At 41.4% G+C, this 26,497-nt stretch overlaps 1 protein-coding gene across 2 annotated transcripts in view; it reads left to right on the top strand.

The window, feature by feature from the left end:
- The window catches only part of kirrel1b (kirre like nephrin family adhesion molecule 1b), a 188,201-nt gene that overhangs the window by 86,046 nt on the left and 75,658 nt on the right, over positions 1-26,497 (top strand). For both annotated transcript variants that reach the window (XM_061979020.1, XM_061979019.1), the window contains exon 2: positions 24,648-24,797. In XM_061979020.1, coding sequence (XP_061835004.1) covers positions 24,648-24,797 — 150 coding nt within the window. The remainder of the gene's footprint in view (positions 1-24,647; positions 24,798-26,497) is intronic.

Raw genomic sequence — 26,497 nt, 5'->3', positions numbered from 1 at the left:
ACACACCTGCAAATCAGTGTGACGTCTGCTGTTGCAGTATCCGTAAAACGCCGATAGGAGGAAGTTTTTATTTACACGATGAGTCGGGTGTGTCTTGACCTCCGCCGAACCCCTGAGCCCGACTCACCGAACCCCTAAGGTTCGATCGAACCCAGGTTAAGAACCACTGGTTTAATCAAAGAGGTGAGGTCATTAAACGTGATGTCAAAACTAAACGTAGTCTTCCTCCGACTTGGTGGTTCTCCATGAGTCACCAGCGTCTGTCATCCGTCTGCGAGATGAAGAGAGGTGATTCACAAAGCTCACTTTTGGAATCAGACACTGAGCACTGGCAGCGGCCCAACACTGCCTTTGTGTTTGTGAGCGTATTAAAACGTTGTCTTCTCTCGCCGTGCTGGAATGCTGTCAGAAAGGCTGCGGGACATTTCTGGTGTGTTCTCCACCGTCTGATGAGAGCTGATACAAGACATGTACCAAACATGCAGAAAGAAGTATTACTTTATGGTTCGCAAAACGTTTGGTATTGTGCTTGCACAATAGTACCTCTGGTGTCGTCCGTAGTCCGACGAAAAAATAGTTCCCATAATAAATCATGAAAATTTAATGAATCAACTACAGTACTTTTCGGACTATAAGTCGCAGTTTTTTTTTCATAGTTTGGCCGGGGGTGCGACTTATACTCTGGAGCAATTTATGTGTGAAATTATTAACACATTACCGTAAAATATCAAATAATATTTTTTAGCTCATTCACGTAAGAGACTAGACGTATAAGATTTCATGGGATTTGGCGATTAGGAGTGACAGATTGTTTGGTAAACGTATAGCATGTTCTATATGTTATAGTTATTTGAATGACTCTTACCATAATATGTTACGTTAACATACCAGGCACGTTCTCAGTTGGTTATTTATGCCTCATATAACATACACTTATTCAGCCTGTTGTTCACTATTCTTTATTTATTTTAAATTGCCTTTCAAATGTCTATTCTTGGTGTTGGGTTTTATCAAATAAATTTCCCCAAAAAATGCGACTTATATATGTTTTTTTCCTTCTTTATTATGCATTTTCGGCAGGTGCGACTTATACTCCGGTGCGACTTATACTCTGAAAAATACGGTAATATGAACACAAAACACATCTTATAGGATTTTAGCTTTACATGCAAAAAACAATGAGAAATAAACGTAAATGACAAATAAAATGTAACGTACACCTTTATTGATGACTCTTTTTGGGAAAGACGGCGATGAGCAGAGAGGGGAGTAAGGCAATAACTTTTATTTATATAGCGCTTCTCACAGAGAGAGAGCTCACAAAGTGCTTCACATGGCTAAAATAGAAATAGTACAATCAGTCCACACCGTCCGGTGTCTTGGCGTCCTTATCTCTGACAACATCTCCTGGTCAGAGAACACTACTGCCATCACTAAGAAGGCTTAGGAGTGGCTGCACTTCTTGAGAGTCCTCAAGAAGTACAACCTGGACTCCCAACCTGCTGCCGACCATCTACGGTTCATCCATCGAGAGCCTGCTGACATACTGCGTCACAGCATGGTATGGCAGCTGCACCGTTGCAGACAAGGAGAGGCTCCAGAGCAGTGGTTCTTAAAGGGGAACGTTATCACCAGACCTATGTAAGCGTCAATATATACCTTGATGTTGCAGAAAAAAGACCATATATTTTTTTAACCGATTTCCGAACTCTAAATGGGTGAATTTTGACGAATTAAACGCCTTTCTAATATTCACTCTCGGAGCGATGACGTCACAACGTGGCGTCACATCGGGAAGCAATCCGCCATTTTCTCAAACACCGAGTCAAATCAGCTCTGTTATTTTCTGTTTTTTCGACTGTTTTCCGTACCTTGGAGACATGCCTCGTCGGTGTGTTGTCGGAGGGTGTAACAACACGAACAGGGACGGATTCAAGTTGCACCAGTGGCCCAAAGATGCGAAAGTGGCAAGAAATCGGACGTTTGTTCCGCACACTTTACCGAAGAAAGCTATGCTACGACAGAGATGGCAAGAATGTGTGGATATCCTGCGACACTCAAAGCAGATGCATTTCCAACGATAAAGTCAAAGAAATCTGCCGCCAGACCCCCATTGAATCTGCCGGAGTGTGTGAGCAATTCAGGGACAAAGGTCCTCGGTAGCACGGCAAGCAATTTGTTCCCGCAGACGAGCGAGCTAAACCCCCTGGATGTCTTGGTTCACACCGTCCCTTATGCCACCGAAGATGATCAAGAGAAGAATATCGACCCTAGCTTCCCTGGCCTGCTGACATCAACTCCAAAACTGGACAGATCAGCTTTCAGGAAAAGAGCGCGGATGAGGGTATGTCTCCAGAATATATTAATTGATGAAAATTGGGCTGTCTGCACTCTCAAAGTGCATGTTGTTGCCAAATGTATTTCATATGCTGTAAACCTAGTTCATAGTTGTTAGTTTCCTTTAATGCCAAACAAACACATACCAATCGTTGGTTAGAAGGCGATCGCCGAATTCGTCCTCGTTTTCTCCCGTGTCGCTGGTTGTCGTGTCGTTTTCGTCGGTTTCGCTTGCATACGGTTCAAACCGATATGGCTCAATAGCTTCCGTTTCTTCTTCAATTTTGTTTTCGCTACCTGCCTCCACACTACAACCATCCGTTTCAATACATTCGTAATCTGTTGAATCGCTTAAGCCGCTGAAATCCGAGTCTGAATCCGAGCTAATGTCGCTATAGCTTGCTGTTCTTTCCGCCATGTTTGTTTGTGTTGGCTTCACTATGTGACGTCACAGGAAAATGGACGGGTGTATATAACGATGGCTAAAATCAGGCACTTTGAAGCTTTTTTTAGGGATATTGCATGATGGGTAAAATTTTGAAAAAAACTTCGAAAAATATAATAAGCCACTGGGAACTGATTTTTAATGGTTTTAACCATTCTGAAATTGTGATAATGTTCCCTTTTAACCTGGGTTCAATCGAACCCTAAGGGTTCGGTGAGCCGGCCGCGGAGGTCAAGACACACCCGACTCATCGTGTAAACAAAAACTTCTCCCTATCGGCGTATAGAGGATACCCCCAAACAATGTTCCCTCTCATTTTCCATATGTGTGCAAAAAAACTCCTTGAGCATTCGGGTCGATTTGACAGATCCCAATGCTGACTGACTTAGACCATGCAATGACTGAAGGAACACTGACTGAAAAGCTGGCCAGTAATGGTGGATGATGTCTAATATCCTAGCCCAGGGGTCGGCAACCCGCGGCTCTAGAGCTGCCCTAGTGGCACTCTGGAGCTTTTTCAGAAATGTATGAAAAATGGAAAAAGATGAGGGGAAAAAAATCTATTTTTTGTTTTAATATGGTTTCTGTAGGAGGACAAACATGACACAAACCTCCCTAATTGTTATAAAGCACACTGTTTATATTAAACATGCTTCACTGATTCGAGTATTTGGCGAGCGCCGTTTTGTCCTACTAATTTTGGCGGTCCTTGAACTCACCGTAGTTTGTTTACATGTATAACTTTCTCCGACTTTCTAGGACGTGTTTTATGCCACTTCTTTTTCTGTCTCATTTTGTCCACCAAACTTTTAAGGTTGTGCATGAAAGGTGAGTTTTGTTGATGTTATTGACTTGTTGGAGTGCTAATCAGACATATTTGGTCACTGCATGACTGCAAGCTAATCGATGCTAACATGCTATTTAGGCTAGCTATATGTACATATTGCATCATAATGCCTCATTTGTAGGTATATTTGAGGTCATTTAGTTTCCTTTAAGTCCTCTTAATTCAATTTATATCTCATGACACACTGTATGTATGTAATATGGCTTTTAATTTTTTGCGGCTCCAGACAGATTTTTTTTTTGTATTTTTGGTCCAATATGGCTCTTTCAACATTTTGGGTTGTCGACCCCTGTCCTAGCCGGATGCTCTTTTTCTGACAAATACGGATTACAAATGATTATTTATCATTTAACTCTTTAGCAACACAACATGCTAACTTGTAAGTGTGCAAAGGTGACTTAGTATACTGCAAGCCGTGTCCTCCAGCACACTCGCAAACACTATTCTGCAGCCCTCCCGGCCATTCGTATGTTGCCCTTTTGCTGCCTGTGCAGAAATGGCGAGCAAACGCAGCGTAAAAACATCGCCAATGCTTGGGAAAAAATTGGAGCTAGCGCCAGCCTGCGGGGCAGAGAGGGGCCAAGAATGAATGCACAGAGAGGTCAGCGTGGTCCTTTACTAGGGAAAGGGCAGGGGGCAGGGGGGGGTCACCAGGATGAAGGCTCCAGGGTGTTGAGGACTCCAGTTTAAGGTTACAAACCATTCTTTTCATTTTTCTCGGAATGGCATTGCGCACGCGTCTGCAGGTAGTCATGTGACCACCGCATATAGGTAGATTTTAATGGTGTGTTAGGCTATGTCTACACTAAGCCAGATAACACCTTAAACAAATAATTATTTAGCCTAAGCCCCGTTTCAGCCACACTAAACTACCGTTTAAGGTTCCCCTCCTCGGACAATTTTTTAAGTAAGTGCGCCGTGTATTTCTTGAATCTCCAGCTCTTAGCTTTGTATGGATTCATTGATCGTTTACAAACTGAGTTCGGAGAGGAAGTGACGCCAGAAAGACCACGCCCCACACAGGAAGTGGCGTCAGAAAGAACGCGCCACAGCCAGCTTCATAATAAAGCGGTTTCGCAACTCGGAGATAACCACTGGAAATATGAAGGCGAGCTTTTAAACATAACCCGTTAACTGCTGCCAATCAAATGGTGAATAAGATACTCTTTAGGGTTCATATGTTTGTAAATCTGACTGTGATGAAGTCAGTGCCTCACCAGCCATGAACCTCACCGCACGTCACTAGTACCTTAGGAGAAAGCAATTGCAGCTATTTGGGATACAATACTTCTCAGACGGCTAGAAAACGTTCTCGTGTACAGGTCAGCTGTGATTCTACTTACCGAAAAACGTTGTCCATTTGTCGAAGCAGAGACAACAAGAATGTGAGCGTGTGCTTTGTATTACCTGGCCGTCGAGGGAAGACTACGGAAAATGGCGAATGGTTTTGGACTGACAAAGCAGACTCTATCAGTTATTGTCCGCCATGTATGACGCGGACTCGACGTCTAGGTCCAGAGTATATAAAGTCACCAAAAACGAATGGACGCCAGAAAGACCACGCCCCACACAGGAAGTGGCGTCAGAAAGAACGCGCCACAGCCAGCTTCATAATAAAGCGGTTTCGCAACTCGGAGATAACCACTGGAAATATGAAGGCGAGTCATCCAGACATGCCCGTGTTTCCCCTTCTGTCTGTACAGACGCTTGTAGAAATCACACATGAGTACCTTACAGTGACGTGCAGTCAGGGGAGGCAGGTGAGGCGGGGCCTCACGTGCCATCATGGAAAGAAAGAAATGTAAAAAGAAAAACAATTAATTAAATTGTTATATGTATCCAGTGATTATACTATAAAGTTATTTTCCATTTAACTTCACCAGATTTAGATTATTTTTATTCAAAATCGCTGAATTTTCACATTTGCTGTTCAAATACTGAGAAGAGACTTGCGGTGATCAGCAGCCATTTGAGCCTCACCATGGATTGAGCAATGACTCGGCTAACTGCTGGCCTGCTGTACAGTGAGACTGTATTGCTATATGAATTATATTATACATTTCCATAGTTTAGTTAGCTGAGGTATATAATGTACAGTGTATTTCGTCAACAACTGTATGTGTGTAACGTATTTCTTGTGCTGAGCAATCATAAAACGGCTGCGAAGACGCACTGGCTGAGGCTCGCAGTAATCCCGCCTCATGGTGGTAGAGGGCGCTAGTGATCCCAGAGATCATTTCTGCGACTACTTGGCTGCAGAAGAAGTGACAACAAGCAGCAACAGTTAGCAGCGATCGTTTATTTTTTCCTCTCGCCTGGACTTTTAACATGGAGGATTACTTATCTAAAATAAAGCAGTTTTCTAAACTGGACTTTCAATCGAAGCAGGAGGTAATAATTAAAGGAAGATCTTCATCGAGACAGAGAGACTTTTAAAACTGAAGAAAGGTAAGGAAGACTTCTATAAACAAGTTTTGTTCAAAAGGAGCGGCACATGGACTTCATTTATAAGTAAAGGTAAAACCATGATATAACACCCCCATCAGGGGGTTCATTAATCCAGCACAACAGCGGCGCATTTATAAGTAAAGGTAAGACCATAATAACGTTTTTTTATTTAATGTGCTTTTTTGTGTGCTACAGTTTGTATGTGTAAAGTTAAAGTTAAGTTAAAGTACCAATGATTGTCACACACACACTAGGTGTGGTGAAATTTGTCCTCTGCATTTGACCCATCCCCTTGATCACCCCCTGGGAGGTGAGGGAAGTAGTGGGCAGCAGCGGCGCCGCGCCCGGGAATCATTTTTGGTGATTTAACCCCCAATTCCAAGCCTTGATGCTGAGTGCCAAGCAGGGAAGAATGCTGGTATGAGCTTTTAAACATAACCCGTTAACTGCTGCCAATCAAATGGTGAATAAGATACTCTTTAGGGTTCATATGTTTGTAAATCTGACTGTGATGAAGTCAGTGCCTCACCAGCCATGAACCTCACCGCACGTCACTGGTACCTTAAGAGAAAGCGATTGCAGCTATTTGGGATACAACACTTCTCAGACGGCAAAAAAACGTTCTCGTGTACAGGTCAGCTGTGATTCTACTTACCGAAAAACGTTGTCCATTTGTCGAAGCAGAGACAACAAGAATGTGAGCTCCCGTGGATGTGATAAAAAAGGTAGCGTGTGCTTTGTATTACCTGGCCGTCGAGGGAAGACTACGGAAAACGGCGAATGGTTTTGGACTGATAAAGCAGACTCTATCAGTTATTGTCCGCCATGTATGTCGCGGACTCGACGTCTAGGTCCAGAGTATATAAAGTCACCAAAAACGAATGGACAATGAAGGTGAAGGCAAACGAGTGAGGAGTGTCCTGACCAGATATCTAGATCCCGAGACTGATTGTTGTAAAATGTTCTTTGTCACATTGTGTACTTTCAAGTGTTTATTAAAGATTTGATTAATTCATGATGTCTCAGGTGTGATTCACTACAATAGGGGCCCACAGCACACTGGATTCTAGTTAATTGAAATACCACAACACTGGATATTGTTCAGATAAGTTAAACTTAAGAACTTGCACACAAAGCAACACTGGAGGTGACTATGACATGCGCATTTTCCGCGCATGCGTATTAGGTCACGTTGTGCCAGCGGACGTAGGGGGGGAGGAGTCTTAAACGGTGGCATCGTTGTGTGTGGATACGGATAAGGTTAGGTGTGATTTACCCCGGATAACCTTATCCGGGTTAGTGTAAACGGGGCCTTATTTGACACCTCTATAACGCTTTCTTTGGGGGATACATCTTGCTTACTCAGCCCTCTTCTACACTAAGACGCCTAAGGTTATGCAGGGTAAATCCCACCTAACCTTATCCTTGTATACACACATATGATGGTCCGCCGGCGCAACACGACCTAGTACGCATGCGCGGTAAATGCCCACATCATAGTCACCTCCAGTGTTGCTTTGTGTGCACGTTCTTAAATTTAACTTATCTGAACAATATCCAGTGTTGTGGTATTTCAATTAACTGGAATCCAGTGTGCTGTGGGGCCCTATTGTAGTGAATCACACCTGAGCCATCATAAATTAATCAAATCTTTATTAGACACGTAAACAATGTGATAAAGAACATTTTACATCAATCAAACTAGGGATGTAGATATCTGGTCAGGCTCACTCTTTTGCCTTCACCTTCATTGTCCATTCCTTTTTGGTGACTTTATATACTCTGGACCTAGACGTCGAGTCCGCGACATACATGGCGGACAATAACTGATACAGTCTGCTTTGCCAGTCCAAAAGCATTCTCCGTTTTCCGTAGTCTTCCCTCGACGGCCAGGTGATACAAATCACACACTGCCTTCTTTTTTTATCACATCCACGGGAGCCCGCATTCTCGTTGTCTCTCCTTCGACAAATGGACAAAGTTTTTCGGTAAGTAGAATCACAGCTGACCTGGACACTCGAAAGTTCTCTTGCCGTCTGAGATGTGTTGTATCCCAAATAGCTGCAATCACTTTCTTTTAAGGTATTCATGTGTGTGTACAGATGGAAGGAGAAACACGGGCATGTCTGGATGACTCGCCTCCATATTTCCAGTGGTTAGCTCCGAAGTGCAAAACCGCTTTATTATGAAGCTTTCTGATGTCACTTCCTGTGTGGGGCGCGGTCTTTCTGGCATCACTTCCTCTCCCAACTCACTCTGTAAACGATCAATGAGTCCATACAAAGCTAAGAGCCGTAGATTCAAGAAATAGATGGCGTACTTACCCGTGTAAAAAGGGGAACCTCAAACGATGAATTAGTGTGGCCGAAACGGGGCTTAGGCTAAATAATTATTTGTGTAAGGGGTTATCCGGCTTAGTGTATACACGGGCTAAAACAGGGGTTGGCAACCCAAAATGTTGAAAGAGCCATATTGGACCAAAAATACAAAAACACATCTGTCTGGAGCCGCAAAAAATTAAAAGCCATATTACATACAGATAGTGTGTCATGAGATATAAATTGAATTAAGATGACTTAAAGGAAACTAAATGAGCTCAAATATACCTACAAATGAGGCATAATGATGCAATATGTACATATAGCTAGCCTAAATAGCATGTTAGCATCGATTAGCTTGCAGTCATGCAGTGACCAAATATGCCTGATTAGCACTCCACACAAGTCAATAGCATCAACAAAACTCACCTTTGTGGATTCATGCACAACGTTTAAAGCTTGGTGGACAAAATGAGACAGAAAAAGAAGTGGCATAAAACACGTCCTAGAAAGTCGGAGAAGGTTATACATGTAAACAAACTACGGTGAGTTCAAGGACCGCCAAAATTAGTAGGACAAAACGGCACTCGCCAAATACTCAAATTAGTGAAGCATTTTTAATATAAACAGTGTGATTTATAACAATTAGGGAGGTTTGTGTCATGTTTGTCCTCCTACAGAAACCATATTAAAACAAAAAATATATATTTTTCCCCTCATCTTTTTCCATTTTTCATACATTTTTGAAAAAGCTCCAGAGAGCCACTAGGGCGGCGCTAAAGATGCGGCTCTAGAGCCGTGGGTTGCCGACCCCTGGCCTAAAACAAGAAAAAGCTAGAAAGGTCTTCCAAAAGGGTGCAGCTCCCCGCCACTGTTGAAGTCTCCTTATTTGCAGCACATTGCGCTAATTGTAAATCTAAGGATAGACGAGAGGAGGAAAAATGCTGGAAATCAGAGAGCAAGCACATGGGAGACGAAATCACCAGGGAATTTGAAAAAGGAGAACACTGAGCAGCGTGTGTGTGTGTGTGTGTGTGTGTGTGTGTGTGTGTGTGTGTGTGTGTGTGTGTGTGTGTGTGTGTGTGTGTGGGAATGCGTTGGGGGGAGGAGGATGATGGCGGTGTGTCCCGCAGGGTTAATTACATCTCTGTTCTCTGTCAGTACGACTCTCTCGTCCACAATTTGAGTCTCTGCTGCAGGCTGACAGGCCACACACACACACACACACACACACACACTTACAGTCCATAAATTGTGCAGATTGTGTTTTTGGTTGTAATATCTTTGACAGTTTAGCTTTGAGAAAAATCATGTTGTTGTCTGACCTTGATTGTGTTTTTAATGAATATTTTGAATGTTTTAATGAGTTCGTCAAAGTGTTATCGTGTTGTATTTTTGCTTTAATGTAGTTTTGAATGTTTTAATGAGTTCGTCAAAGTGTTATCGTGTTGTATTTTTGCTTTAATGTAGTTTGGAATGTTTTAATGAGTTGGTCAAAGTGTTATTGTGTTGTATTTTTGCTTTAATTTAGTAGCTGAAGTAGTATACTACTATATACTCATGGAAGATTAACTGACAAATTGGTGGTTAAAGTAGCAATATGATGGAAAAACAAGTTGACTTTATATCATACTTGCCAACCCTCCCGAATTTTCCGGGAGACTCCCGAAATTCAGCGCCTCTCCCGAAAACCTCCCGGGACAAATATTCTCCCGAAAATCTCCCGATTTTCAGCCAGAGCTGGAAGCCACGCCCCCTCCAGCTCCATGCGGACCTGAGTGAGGACAGCCTTTTTTTTATGATGAGAGGACAACAGGGTGACAAGAACTAAATCATCCAGACTAGAGATAAATTGTATTATTATGTCTATCTTACCTAAAAATAAATGTATTTATTAATTAAAAAAAACAAAAACTAAATACATTTTTACTATATTTTGCTAAAAACATCAACATTAATTGTATTTTTATTTTTATTTTTTTCTGACTCCTTATTGCATCCAGCCATAGAATTATACATTAAAATAAACACATTGGAAATAATTAATTTTAAATTATCATAATTCATTTAAAATGACCATATTTAATTATTAAAATAATTGCTTGTTTATCAACAACTTTAGCATTTTATTCATTACATTTTGAAGCTCTCAGAAGCCAAGTTATGTTATATTCCTTAATATTTATTTATGCAAGTTTGAAGTATCAATTATCTAAACACAGTTTTGTTTGCATATTTTCAGGATATATATATATATATATATATATATATATATATATATATATGTATATGTATATGTATGTATATACTGTATATATATGTATGAAATACTTGACTTGGTGAATTCTAGCTGTCAATATACTCCTCCCCTCTTAACCACGCCCCCGCCCTCAACCACGCCCCCGTCCCACCCCCGACCACCCCCCTCACCCCCCCATCTCCCGAAATCGGAGGTCTCAAGGTTGGCAAGTATGCTTTATATGCTTAATTGTGTTTCATTGTATCGATTAAACCATAGCCAAATGTATTTACAATCGGTAAAGTATGTAAAAATACCGTCTAAACATTACAAAATGCCACAATTTCAGACGAACATTTAAATATTCCCCCTCCCCAAATGTCTTAGGCATTTTCGTAGATTTGGGGTGGGATGACATCACCATGGTAGCACTTCTGCACTCTGACCACATCAGCAGATCAGTCCGTTTCAGTTTATTTCGAACATGCATACAATACAATTACAATGTTATCCATCTATCCATTTTCTACCGCTTGTCCCTTATGGGGTGGCGGAGGGTGCTGGAGCCTATCCCAGCTGCACACAGGCGGAAGTCGGGGTACACCCTGGACTAGGGTTGTACTGTATACCGGTATTAGTATAGTACCAGGATACTAATGAATCATTTTCGGTACGATGCCGTCTCTGAAAATGTTCCGGTCCCGCGCCCGCGCCGAAGTCACGTGGTGTCATTGCTGGTTTACGAGCAGACGAGCATGTTCGGCGGCACACAATCACAGAGTACTTACAAGCAGAGACAGTGTGTGGACAGAAAAGGGAGAACAGACGCATTTTCGTTCAAAAACTAACGATAAAGGTGAAGTTATAACACTGAAACGCCCTCAGGAAGAGATGCTTTAAGACATGGCTAGCTAGCTAGCGGCTAACGTCCATCCGCCGTTGGCAGTGTTTTAGCTACTTCTAAATCACTAATCCTGGTCTCCATGGCGACAAATAAAGTATGTTTCTTACAAGTATCATCCCTGCAGGACGAGGAATAGCTAAACATGTTTCACCACACACCGTAGCTCATCGGCATCAAAATGTAAACAAACTCCATTGGTGGATTGACACCTGACATCCACTGTAATGATACCAAGTACAGGCACGTATTGAGTCGATACTACTATGATTATGTCGATTTTGTTTTGGCATCACAACATCTTCTTTCGTTTTTTTAAAATGTATATTATGTTTATCCATCCATCCATTTTTCTACCGCTTGTCCCTTTTGGGGGTCGTGGGGGGTGCTGGAGCCTATCTCAGCTGCATTTGGGCGGAAGGCGGGGTACACCCTGGACAAGTCGCCACCTCATCACAGGGCCAACACATATATTATAAACTCAGGAAATATGTCCCTGGACACATGAGGACTTTGAATATGACCAATGTATGATCCTGTAACGACTTGGTATCGGATTGATACCCAAATGTGTGGTATCATCCTAAACTAATGTAAAGTATCAAACAACAGAAGAATAAGTGATTATTACATTTTAACAGAAGTGTAGATAGAACATGTTAAAAGAGAAAGTAAGCAGATATTAACAGTAAATGAACAAGTAGATTAATAATTAATTTTCTACCACTTGTCCTTAATAATGTTGACAAAATAATAGAATGATAAATGATACAATATGTTACTGCATATGTCAGCAGACTAATTAGGAGCCTTTGTTTGCTTACTTACTACTAAAAGACAAGTTGTCTTGTATGTTCACTGTTTTATTTAAGGACTTAACTGCAATAAGAAATATATGTTTAATGTACCCTATGATTTTTTGTTAAAATAAAGCCAATAAGTCAATTTTTTGTGGTCCACTTTATTTAGAAAAGTACCAAAATAATGATATAATGTAATCATAATATTTTAGTTGATAACTCAATATACTTGATTTTCTTTGTAAACACATAGTGTTTCGGTAGTGACCACTATTTTGTTGGCAAGGTTGTATCATATTCTCTCAACCTTATTGCTTAATATTAACTTATAACATGATTGATGTTGGAAATATTGCAAACACTTTATGTGTTGTGGTCAATAAAATAATGTAATTTTGGAGAAAATTGTTAATATCAGTTGAAAATAAGTACCCACGTGGGTTCAGTACTCAGTTGCAGCACAATAAAGCATTGGTTAGCGCTCGTGCCTCACAGACAAAAGGTCCTAGGTTCCGGTCTTTCTGTGTGGAGTTTGCATGTTTTTCCCGTGACTGCGTGGGTTCCTTCCGAGTACTCCGGCTTCCTCCCACCTCCAGAAACATGCACCTGGGGATAGGCATATTAGCAACACTAAATTGAGCCTAGTGTGTGAATTTGAGTGTGAATGTTGTCTGCCTGTGTGTGTTGGCCCTGCGATGAGGTGGCCACTTGTCCAGGGTGTACACCGCCTTCCGCCCGAATGCAGCTGGGTTAGGCTCCTTGGTTGCCATGGTTAGTTATTGTCAGGTTCAAACACTGATGACATCTATTAAACAAGACAAGAAGCAAGGAATTAAACAGAGACAGAATTAAATTTGGCTCAATGAGGAGATACGCGTACACCTGTACCCTTGAACAGTGTTCCACGCTCCTGACGAAAGATTGTACGCCTCCTCTTTTCTTTGGACTTTCCCTGATTACATGGCAACAGCTGTTTCTAAAGGGACAGGGGTCGTAAACAGCCATCGCCTTTGATTACAAACAGTTCAAAGAAAAGGTCGTAAAACAGTTCTTAGAAAAGGTCGCCTGGAGGGGAGTCTGGTCCTGCTTCCTCTCCGCTTTGTAGTTCTCGGGTCAAGACAAAATCTTTCTGTGGATTACAACACATCAAAGAAACAGAACACCTTCATCAAATCAAATCAAATCAACTTTATTTATAGAGCACATTTAAAATTTACCACAGGGGTAGCCAAAGTGCTGTACAATGAACAGGTTAAAAGATAAAACGAGTACCGAGCAAACACAACACAATACAAACAGAACACGATAAAAAATAAATAATTAAAATAGAATTAATAAAAACATAAAAACATAAAAACAGGATCACAGCAGGTGTATTATGGGGCGCCATTGCAGGATGGATATCACTCAGTGTTAAAAGCCATGGAATAAAAGTATGTTTTTAAGAGAGATTTAAAAACAGGAAGAGAGGAGGCTTGTCTAACACTCAGGGGTAGGTCGTTCCAGAGCTTGGGAGCAGCAACGGCAAAAGCTCTGTCACCTCTAAGCTTCAGCCTTGTGTCAGGGACCGTCAACAGCAGCTGATCGGCTGATCTTAAGGATCGGGTGGGGCAGTAAGGCTGAAGGAGGTCGGAGAGATAGGTTGGCGCGAGGTTGTTTAGACATTTAAAAACAAATAAAAGGAGTTTAAAATGTATTCGGTAACGCACAGGGAGCCAGTGAAGGGACGCTAAAATAGGGGTGATGTGCTCACGTCTGGGGGTCTGTGTTAGCAGACGAGCAGCAGAGTTCTGCACGAGCTGCAGGCGGGCGAGGGAGGCCTGGCTAATGCCAACATACAGGGCATTGCAGTAGTCAAGACGAGTCGAGATAAAAGCGTGGATTAATTTCTCAAGATCATGTCTTGATAGAAGCGGTTTCACTTTCGCTATTTGGCGTAATTGATAAAAGCTTTTTTGAACGACGCTGCTGATTTGTTTTTCGAATTTAAAATCTGAGTCAAACTTTACCCCCAGGTTTGTGACAGAGTCGCTGAGATACGGGGTCAGAGTGCCGAGGTCAACGTTGGGGGAGGGAGAGCGACTTGGACCGAACAACATAACTTCTGTTTTATCTTCATTTAGGCTCAGGAAGTTAGCTGAAAGCCAGACTTTGATGTCGTGCAGGCAGTCAATAAGACGTTGAACCGTGTTATTTTGTGCCATGGGAAAATAAATCTGGCAATCATCGGCATAAAAATGAAATGCAATACTGTACTTCCTAAAAATAGAACCAAGGGGGAGAAGGTAAAGTGCAAATAAAATTGGGGCAAGGATTGAGCCCTGGGGGACCCCATGTGGTAAAGGAGCTGTGGACGACATAAAACTGTCTACTTTTACACAAAAACTCCTGTCGGTTAGGTACGACCGGAACCAGTTGAGGGCGGCGCCCTTAATGCCCACACAGTTCTCAAGACGAGTGATTAAGGTGGCGTGGTCGACGGTGTCGAACGCAGCAGACAGATCTAAAAGCACCAGGACAACATATTTACCAGAATCAGTGGACAGGAGGACATCGTTAAAAACTTTTAGAAGCGCTGACTCTGTGCTGTGGAGGGCTTTAAAACCGGACTGGAACAGCTCAGTGATACCATTATCCTCTAAGAAGGGCAACAACTGACTGTAGACAACCTTCTCTAATATTTTGGAAATGTATGGAAGATTAGAGATAGGTCTGAAGTTAGAGAGGAGAGAGGGGTCGAGGCTGGGTTTTTTAAGTAGAGGTCGTACCACTGCATGTTTAAACTCTACTGGAACTATTCCAGAAGAGAGGCTACTATTGATAATGTTAAGGACACTTGATCCAATAGTAGCAAGTACCTCCTTAAACAGGCGAGGTGGGAGGGCATCTGCAGGAGAACCAGAGGGCTTCATATGACTAACTGTGTCACTTAAAAAAGAAAAGGACACCGGCTCAAACTGATGGAAAACAGAAGAGAAATGCAGGGGAACAGAAGGGTCATATGAAGGCTGAGATAGACTGGCTCTAGTTGACACAATTTTGTCAGTGAAAAAATGGAGACAATTTTCACAGAATTCAAAAGAAGCATCAAAACCAGCAGATTTGGGAGCATCAATGACAGTGTTAATAGTTTTAAACAGAACTCTGGGGTTGTTACAGTTAGAAGATATAATCTGAGATAGATATATATTCATTTCTGCTTTTACAGTCATCTGAAAGGAAAACAGGCTTTCTTTAAAAATGGCAAAGGACACATGCAGCCTGTCTTTTTTCCATTTTCTCTCTGCTCTTCTACATGATGCTTCCCATCCTACACAGTGGAGTTTTACAAGCCTTCTTCTTGGTAGGATCAAAGACAGCTTTGGTCCTCTCGCCGGGAACTCATGGCAACACAAAGTTTTGTGATAACTTAGATACAATTATTCTGACAGTTGTTTTCACCTATCTCTGATTAGTGTTCGGGACGCTCACCTGTTTCCGAGCGCTAATCAGAGAGCTATTTAGTCCTGCCTTTTCCCGTCAGTCAGTCTGGCTTCCTAATTTGCTACACGCAACAGTTGACGATGGTTTTTGATTCCTGTTCTTGTATGCTAACTCCCGCGCTAGCCTCCTTAAGCTTTGCTTCCCGTGCTATGACCACGCTTTTGTTTGTTCCTGTTGGGAGAGTGGCCGTGCCAGCAACTTGAAGGTTCCTGGTTCAATCCCCAGCTTCTACCAACCTAGCCACGTCCGTTGTGTCCTTGAGCAAGACACTTCACCCTTGCTCCTGATTGGTTGTGGTTCACGCTTTGCATGGCAGGTCCCGCCATCAGTGTGTGAATGTGTGTGTGAATGTGGAAATAGTGTCAAAGCACTTTGAGTACCTTGAAGGTAGAAAAGTGCTATACAAGTATAACCATTTACCATTTTACCATTTATGGCCATCAGGTGCCATCTTGCGAAATGTTCAAATGGATTGTTTATTTATTTATGTTATTGTTTAGTTTCTGCCATATTACTTTGTTTATAATGCTTGTGTTGCTTTCATATGCACATTTAACTTTCTACTAGAGGTACATATATACATTTTGAATGTGTTGTGTGTGGGTTTTTTTTAATAAAATGTGTTTTTTAACATTTTTAGCACATTTAAAATTACCGCTATAATAATGATAACCGTAAATAATTTTGGTCACAATAGCCGTGATAAGAAGAGTCTATGTCTAATACAGTTTTTTCCAATTGCTTACACACTAAATTTTGCAAACCAGTAATTATAGTCTGCAAATTATGTGTTGTTGTTGAGTGTCGATGCTGTCTAGAGCAGTGGTTCTCAACCTTTTTTCACTGTGAACTTTTTTTTTGATTCAAGTATCCCCTAATCAGAGCAAAACTTTTTTGGTTGAAAAAAAGAGATAAAGAAGTAAAATACAGCACTATGCCATCAGTTTCTGATTTATTAAATTGTATAACAGTGCAAAATATTGCTCATTTGTAGTGGTCTTTCTTGAACTATTTGGAAAAAAAAGATATAAAAATAACTAAACTTGTTGAAAAATAAACAAGTGATTCATTTATAAATAAAGATTTCTACACATAGAAGTAATCATCAACTTAAAGTGCCCTCTTTGGGGATTGTAATATAGATCCATTTGGATTCATGAACTTAATTCTAAACATTTCTTCACAAAAAAAGAAATCTTTAACATCAATATTTATGGAACATGTCCACAAATAAATCTAGCTGTCAACACTAAATATTGCATTGTTGCATTTCTTTTCAGTTCTTTTTGACAGATATTTTAGTGAGAAACCTGAGCTTGTGCTTCACTGAGTTTATAAACTTACATTCATATTTTGTTGAGGTATTATTCAATAAATATATTTATAAAGGATTTTTGAATTGTTGCTATTTTTAGAATATTAAAAAAAAATCTCACGTACCCCTTGGCATACCTTCAAGTACCCCCAGGGGTACGCGTACCCCGATTTGAGAACCACTGGTCTAGAGCTCTCCACTTCTAGCTGATTTTGATAAAACAAACGAAAACCAATCTATTTTATATTAAAGTCCCATCCATTCACAGAGATTTGATTTCTGCTTTGTTGATGTTAATTGGTATCCGCAATTCCAGCCTGCAATTTTCGTTCAGAATGTCCCTAAAATTTGGCGGGAAAATGAGTTACTGGGTTTTGTCATAGTAATTCACGGAAGGCATCAAAAATATTACAAAGGTAAATCCTAGTATAGTGAAAAATACACTGATTTATTTTTTCAAGATGTTTGTAGAACATAAAACGAACGTGTCACTCTATGGGAACTACAATGTTGCATTTCGACTGAACCATATATCCACATTTGCGTGCACAAATGACAGGAGCGTCAGCATTTTATCAGGGTTAAGCCAGTTCGCCGCTTTGTCACTACACTGTTTATCTTACGGACCCTGCCAAGTCACTGACATCTCGGTCAGGAATATCCAACCAGAAGAGCCTCTTTGCAGGAGGAGCAACGCGCAACAATTTAACTATTCCCTCCTTCTTTGATGGCGGAATGCCACGTGGTTCTGTCCGTCTGGGGGGAAATTCCGCTGTGACATCGAATTTCGAAGTCAAGAAATCAACTTCAGTGTAATGGTCAGCGAAGTCCACTTTGTACTGCATGGTGCGCCTTCCTTTAGTGAATTTTACTTCACGTACATTCCCCAACAGCGGCATCGTTGTTTTCTTTCCACTGCGAGCACGTTGTTTGCCACTGAATTCAAAGAACTCACGATGTTCCATGACAACGGGTTTGATGGTTCTTGATGCTGTCTTACAAAGATCTACAAAGTCATCAAACGTATAGATGTTTTCTTGACCTTTCATTTTCTTGCCGATTGAGCCATGGATTGAATCTGCTCTCATGAACGTGTGTCCTTTCTCCAGATATTTTATCACAATCTCGTAGGAAATAAAACAGCTAATCTAGTTGACACCGAGCATTGTGTTACTCTGTTTCAGTATACCTACACGGTACCATAATTTATAAAATGAATAATGTCGCGATCGATTTCGACTATCGTCTCTAAGCTAATACAATTCACAGATTGTGGTTTTGAATCTGCCAGCAGACACAGGGAGGAGCAATTACTTACGCCAAAAATTTACTTATGTTAAATAAATAAACAACGTGGGCGCGTCGATCAGTCAGTTAGCGTATTATGAGAACAGACAACTGCGTGGACGCGATTTTATAGCCATTCTGCGCAAAATACGGGATTGATTTCACTCACCTTACATTTTCCAGGGCTAGAGCCACTAATCTTTTTCCTCTGCTCCAAGACATACTTCCGAATAAAACAAGTAAGTATCTGGACCAAATAATCTTCGTCTGACAACCTCAATCAGTGAATATGCTGCTGGGCGCCGCCATCTTGCCACATGACTACAGCGTACAATCCGATTGGTCCCTTGAGATACTAGGTTTTTCTGTTGTATCTACGCAGTTATGTGGTAGTTGCTAGGTCCTGCCATGCGCGTAACAGCTTACTTACGGAACAAATTACAATATCGCATACACTAATGTAAAGCATATCACCTAGTAACTCCAAAATTATTATCAGCTCAGTTTTGACCAAAATTGAGTTACTGGGTTTTGCCTTTGGACGGGAGAGCTCGGCAGAGTAACCGTGTAATACTTTTCCATATCAGTAGGTGGCAGTCGGTTGCTATTTGCTTTGTAGATGTCGGAAATTGCAACAACGACTTTTTACTGTCAACTGAGTTTAATTTTTTAATGTTTTGTGCTGGTGGTGTGCCTCCGGATTTTTTCAACGCATAAAGTGTGCCTCGGCTCAGAAAAGGTTGGAAAAACACTGCGTTAACCAATAACAAATCACACGTATGGGTGTTTGAATGCCTTGAACAGCTTTGTGAAAGAACATTCCAAATGCATCATGTGCTTTTATCGGTCCGTGGACATCTCCATCCATACTTGCCAACCCTCCCGGATTTTCCGGGAGACTCCTGAAATTCAGCGCCTCTCCCGAAAACCTCCCGGGACAAATTTTCTCCCGAAATTCAGGCTGAGCTGGAAGCCACGCCCCCTCCAGCTCCATGCGGACCTGAGTGACGTGTCAACAGCCTGTATTCACGTCCGCTTTCCCACAATATAAACAGCGTGCCTGCCCAAACACGTTATAACTGTAGAATGATCGAGGGCGAGTTCTTGGTTTCTTATGGGGGTTTATTGTTAGGCAGTTTCATTAACGTCCTCCCAGCGCGGTAACAACACACAACAACAGCAGTCATGTTTCATTCTACCGTAAAGCAGTTCGTCTGCCGTAAACAGCAATGTTGTTGTAATATATTGAGTTGGAGGCAATAACCAGGCGAGGTGATGAAGTACGTCTCTTTACTGTAGACTTCAGAACAGACTCACACACTTGACGTCAGGTGCGCAACACCACGTAAATCGTTGGCCAACCAAAAAGTAACCCCAGTACGCTATAGCCAACATTCACCAGGAGATGGCAACAGACGAACATAAATCACTCCATTACATCCCTCCCCCTTTTAGAAATGTAGAAGTTACTCAAAATAAATAAACAACCCAACCAAAAAATGCAGCAGCTCAATTAAAAAACTGTACTTAAGTCACATTCTTTTTTTTTTTTTTAGTACTGAACTCTTAACCCTCATTTGTAAACAATAACATGCTTATTATACAAACAGTATTTGTACACCTTTAACACAGATTTTTATACTGTCTTCAGAGATTCAGTTTTTTTGGTGATACTCGAAACCTTTCTGGGTACCTGCAAAAGGGTGTTCAGCATGGTTAGAAAAATAGTGACAGAGAATAGAACAAGGATGGTCAATTCAACCCTTAACTCAACAATGAGTAGATGAGTGTTATGTGTGTGTCTATATGTGTAATAAATGAATACTGAAATTCAAGTATTTCTTTTATTATATATATATATATATATATATATATATATATATATATATATATATATATATATATATATATATATATATATATGGATATATATATATGGATATATATATATATATATATATATAATAAAATAAATATATATATAGCTAGAATTCACTGAAAGTCAAGTCAAGTATTTCTTATATATATATATATATATATATATATATATACATATATATATGAAATACTTGACTTGGTGAATTCTAGCTGTAAATATACTCCTCCCCTCTTAGCCACGCCCCCAACCACGCCCCCGCCCCACCCCGACCACGACCCCCACCTCCCGAAATCGGAGGTCTCAAGGTTGGCAAGTATGTCTCCATCTTCACCTGACCTCTTTGAGTACACACAAGGTGACAAAACATCAAAGTCAAACATCCCTCACCCGACAGCAGACACAATCCTCCCGACGGTACAACCATCTCCCCGCTGTTTGCACCTCGCTGCCTTAGTCCCGCCGGGATTCGTCGCTTGGGGGGGGGGGGGGGACTCGGCCTGCCTCATTAGCTGCCGTTGTTTCCTGGATTCATTAGCTAATGGGATTGTTTTAAGAGTGATCCAAGAACAGAACAGCCCGCAGGAAGACAAACACCTCACTTTGTGTTGTGTGTCTGCACGGAATCACTTTGTGACTCACTTTGTGCTGTGAATTACTCACAGCTCTGTGTGTGTGTGTGTGCAAAAGCTCTTGTTTGTATAGAATTCCCTTCACTGTGTGTGTTTGTGTGTGTTTGTGCATTCAAAGCGTCTGTTCAGCCTTAATTAGCGTGCAAGACTTCCTTTCAGAATATGAAACAACATCACCTGATGATGCAAACGGCTGCAAACTGCAATCGTCTCCTCACCTGACACTGTGTGTGCGTGCGTGTGTGCGCGCGCTACACATGTAGTCTTTACACGGCGCGCACTGTAGCAGTGCAGCGCTCGCCAAAAGGCTTATTTTGCTGGAGGGAAATGCGAGCGTGTAAGCGGAATCCTTTGTACTGTTTGATGGGGAGTAGAGTGGGGGGGAAACCAGCTCTGCTGTGATGTGCTCACAACACACACACACAGACTTTTACTGAAACACACACGAGTGAGAGCGAGATCTTGTGGGAGACCTTGAAAAGTCGCCGCAAAGGAGAATGAGCAACAAACAGATGACAAAAAAATGCAAATGATGCCAGCTTTGTTTAGCAGATTGTGCATTTCACTCACGTGTCCACTTGTGTCCCTCAAGGTGCAATCCACACTGATTGACCTCGCAGGACTAAATACGGGACTCTAATGTAACCGTTCGTACCTTTTCCAGGTCGAAAAGTGTACAGGTGCGGTCCAAGCGGAGGACAGAGGCGGAGAAACAATGTTTTTGTAGACATCAAGGCTGACTTTAGTTGTTGCATGGCTACTAGGGTTGTACGGTTTAGTACCGCGATACTAATGAATCATATTCGGTACTATACCGCCTCTAAAAAGTACCAATCCACCACCCCCCGCCCCGCCGTCGTCGTCACGTCGTGTCATTGCTAGTTTTACGAGCAGAGGAGCATGTTCGGCAGTGCACAATCACGGAGTACTTACAAGCAGACACGGTGTGTAGACAGAAAAGGGAGAACGGACGCATTTTGGTCTAAAAACTAAAGATAACGGTGAAGTTATAACATTGAAACGCCCTCAGGAAAAAGTGCTTTAACCTCTTAAGGCCCAAGCTGTTTGTTTACATGCTTTTTTTAAATTGCTCTTTGCTATTTGGGCTTATTGGACCCTAATTAGAATAAAAACTAAAAATCATCTTTTGATATGATGTACTTAGTCCATAAGTACACAAACATGTACTTCATGTGTTATGACATGCTAATTTTTATTTTTACACTTATATTTCCAAATTCCGTTGTATGTTATACTCTTCTGACACCACCAGATGGCAGTATAAGTGTCCATATGTCGGCATAAAACCCCAATTCAGTAGTGTACACAATTTTTGAAATAAGAGCTAAAAGGTGCTGTCCACGCATGTGGCCACTAAGGCCTTTAGAGGTTAAGACATGGCTAGCTATTATACCGGTATTAGTATAGTACCGCGATACTAATTAATCATATTCGGTACTATACCAACTAGGGATGTCCGATAATGGCTTTTTGCCGATATCCGATATTCCGATATTGTCCAACTCTTTAATTACCGATACCGATATCAACCGATATATACAGTCGTGGAATTAACACATTATTATGCCTAATTTGGACAACCAGGTATGGTGAAGATAAGGTACTTTTAAAAAAAATTTATAAAATAAAATAAGATAAATAAACTAAAAACATTTTCTTGAACAAAAAAGAAAGTAAAACAATATAAAAACAGTTACATAGAAACTAGTAATTAATGAAAATTAGTAAAATTAACTGTTAAAGTTTAGTACTATTAGTAGACCAGCAGCACGCACAATCATGTGTGCTTACGGACTGTATCCCTTGCCGACTGTATTGCTATATATTGATATATAATGTAGGAACCAGAATATTAATAACAGAAAGAAACAACCCTTTTGTGTGAATGAGTGTGAATGGGGGAGGGAGGTTTTTTGGGTTGGTGCACTAATTGTAAGTGTATCTTGTGTTTTTTATGTTGATTTAATAAAAAAAACCAAAAAAAAAAAAAACCGATACCGATAATAAAAAAAACCCGATACCGATCATTTCCGATATTACATTTTAACGCATTTATCGGCCGATAATATCGGCAGGCCGATGTTATCGGACATCTCTAATACCAACCTCTGAAAAGTACCGGTTCGCCAACCCCCACGCTTCCGTCGTCGTCACGTCGTGTCATTGCTGGTTTTACGAGCAGAGGAGCATGTTCAGCAGCGCACAATCACGGAGTATTTACAAGCAGACACAGTGTGTAGACAGAAAAGGGAGAACGAACGCATTTTGGTCTAAAAACTAACGATAAAGGTGAAGTTATAACACTGAAACGCCCTCATGAAGAGGTGCTAAAGTCCAGCCGCCGTCCGCAGTGTTTTAGCTACTTCTAAATCACTAATCCTCGTCTCCATGGCAACAAATAAAGTGAGTTTCTTACAAGTATCATCCCTGCAGGACGAGGAATAGCGAAACATGCTTCACCACACACCGTAGCTCACCAGGGTCAAAATGTAAACAAATGCCATGGGTGGATCTACACCTGAGGTCCACTGTAATGATACCAAGTATAGGAGCGCATCTAGTCGATGCTACTATGATTACATCGATATTTTTTATTGTCACAAAATTTTTTTTCCTTTTTTAAAATTTATATTATGTGTATAAACTCAGAAAAGATGTCCCTGGACACATGAGGACTTTGAATATGACCAATGTATGATCCTGTAACGACTTGGTATCGGATTGATGCCTAAATTTGTGGTACCATCCAAAACTAATGTAAAGTGTCAAACAACAGAAGAGTAAGTGATTATTACATTTTAACAGAAGTGTAGATAGAACATGTTAAAAGAGAGAGTAAGCAGATATTAACAGTAAATAAACAAGTGGATTAATAATTCATTTTCTACCACTTGTCCTTAATAATTTTGACAAATTAATAGAATGGAAAATTACACAATATATTACTGCATATGTCAGCAGCTAAATTAGGAGCCTTTGTTTGTTTACTTACGACTAAAAGACAAGTTGTCTAGTATGTTCACTATTTTATTTAAGGACAAACTTGCAATAAGAAACATATGTTTAATGTACCCTAAGATTTTTTTGTTAAAATAAAGCTAATAAGGCAATTTTTTTGTAGTCCACTTTATTTAGAAAAGTATCTAAAAGTACCGAAAAGTGTCTAAATACATTTTGGTACGGGTACCGGTACCAAAATATTGGTATCGGGACAACACTAATGGCTACACACACAGCTGTAGATGAAGTCTTGATATCAAGATATGTAGCGAAGCCTGTGGTGTGTAAATACACTGGTAGGTTTATCTCGCTCAAATATGCAGCTTCAAAAGTAAGAATGGAGCAATCAGGGGAAAGGATGACAGAATATTTCCTGTGTTTGGTGCTCACAATCAGGCTTTAGTGTCTCATAGAAAAAGTTTCAATGAAATTCATCCATCACGACTCCACTTGAGCAAACGTTTTGGCGACAGAGGCAAAGAAAAACTCCGTCCTGCGTCTACACTATGCATGCATCAATTCAAAACTTTTATCGCCCCGTTAGAGACAATTTCACTCGGCGCTATAAAATGACAATAAAAGCCGCACCCGCTGTAAAACACATCTAAAGACTGCGCTCGCCATATGGACAAGGTGCTATGCGCAAACGAGCAAATGTGGCGAAACTGATCCTCTTGTCGTCGTCACTCTTTCTGCAGCGCGGTGCGTCCGCTTCTCGCAGGAGCCCGCGGACCAGTCGGTGGTGCTGGGGGAGCGCGTGGTGCTGTCCTGCGTGGTCTTCAACTACAGTGGCATCGTCCAGTGGACCAAAGACGGCCTGGCTCTCGGCGTAGGGGAAGGCCTCAGAGGTGAGTGGTGAAGGAACAAAATGTCATGGCTAAAATATGTCCCATGTTTTCCACTGCATCCAATACAGCAGTCATTCCATTGCAAAATACACTCAATCAATCAATCAATGTTTATTTATATAGCCCTAAATCACAAGTGTCTCAAAGGGCTGCACAAGCCACAACAACATCCTCGGTACAGATCCCACATAAGGGCAAGGAAAAACTCACCCCAGTGGGACGTCGATGTGAATGACTATGAGAAACCTTGGAGAGGACCGCATATGTGGGTAACCCCCCCCCCCCTCTAGGGGAGACCGAATGCAATGGATGTCGAGTGGGTCTGACATAATATTGTGAGAGTCCAGTCCATAGTGGATCCAACATAATAGTAAGAGTCAAGTCCATAGTGGGGCCAGCAGGACACCATCCCGAGCGGAGACGGGTCAGCAGCGCAGAGATGTTCCCAACCGATGCACAGGCGAGCGGTCCATCCCGGGTCCCGACTCTGGACAGCCAGCACTTCATCCATGGCCACCGGACCTGTGCCCCCCCCTCCACAAGGGAGAGGGGAGCAGAGGAGAAAAGAAAAGAAACGGCAGATCAACTGGTCTAAAAGGGGGGTCTATTTAAAGGCTAGAGTATACAAATGAGTTTTAAGATGGGACTTACACACACTATATTGCCAGAAGTATTTGGCCACGCATCCAAATGATCAGAATCAGGTGTCCTTGATTGTATAAAATCAAGTGGAGACGCGTTATCTGGAGTGATGAATCATGCTTTTCCATCTGGCAATCTGACGGACGAGTCTGGGTTTGGAAGTTGCCAGGAGAACGCTACATTTCGGACTGCATTGTGCTGAGTGTGAAATTTGGTGGAGGAGGAATTATGGTGGGGGGTTGATTTTCAGGAGTTGGGCTTGGCCCTTTAGTTCCAGTGAAAGGAACTTTGAATGCTCCAGGATACCAAAACATTTTGGACAACTTGTTATGTTTACTAAAGGGGAGGTGACGGCTCAGACACCAGGGGGAAGTATGTACAATAATTTATTATATATATAACCTATCAGTGACGTGCGGTGAGGTTGATGGCTGGTGAGGCACTGACTTCATCACAGTCAGATTTACAAACATATGAACCCTAAAGAGTATCTTATTCACCATTTGATTGGCAGCAGTTAACGGGTTATGTTTAAAAGCTCATACCAGCATTCTTCCCTGCTTGGCACTCAGCATCAAGGGTTGGAATTGGGGGTTAAATCACCAAAAATGATTCCCGGGCGCGGCGCCGCTGCTGCCCACTGCTCCCCTCACCTCCCAGGGGGTGAACAAGGGGATGGGTCAAATGCAGAGGACAAATTTCACCACACCTAGTGTGTGTGTGACAATAATTGGTACTTTAACTTAACTTTAACTTTACACATACAAACTGTAGCACACAAAAAAGCACATTTAATAAAAAAACTTTATTATGGTCTTACCTTTACTTATAAATGCGCCGCTGTTGTGCTGGATTAATGAACCCCCTGATGGGGGTGTTATATCAACTAAAGCCCCCACTTCAACTTTCCACGTGCAACATTGAATCTATTTAAAAAAGTGTAACCGAGGGTTTATAAATGTCGCCTATACTGTATGAAACTACAAAATAACAAACACAGCGGCTCCAGTTTACACGAGGACCACTTTATTTACCTTCTTTCAAAAACTTCCGCTCCA

This window comes from Nerophis lumbriciformis, linkage group LG19, assembly GCF_033978685.3.
Source record: "Nerophis lumbriciformis linkage group LG19, RoL_Nlum_v2.1, whole genome shotgun sequence".
NCBI classification, from domain to species: domain Eukaryota; kingdom Metazoa; phylum Chordata; class Actinopteri; order Syngnathiformes; family Syngnathidae; genus Nerophis; species Nerophis lumbriciformis.
The sequence above is the reverse complement of the archived record's forward strand: the minus strand, read 5'-3'. Positions and strand labels throughout refer to the sequence as shown.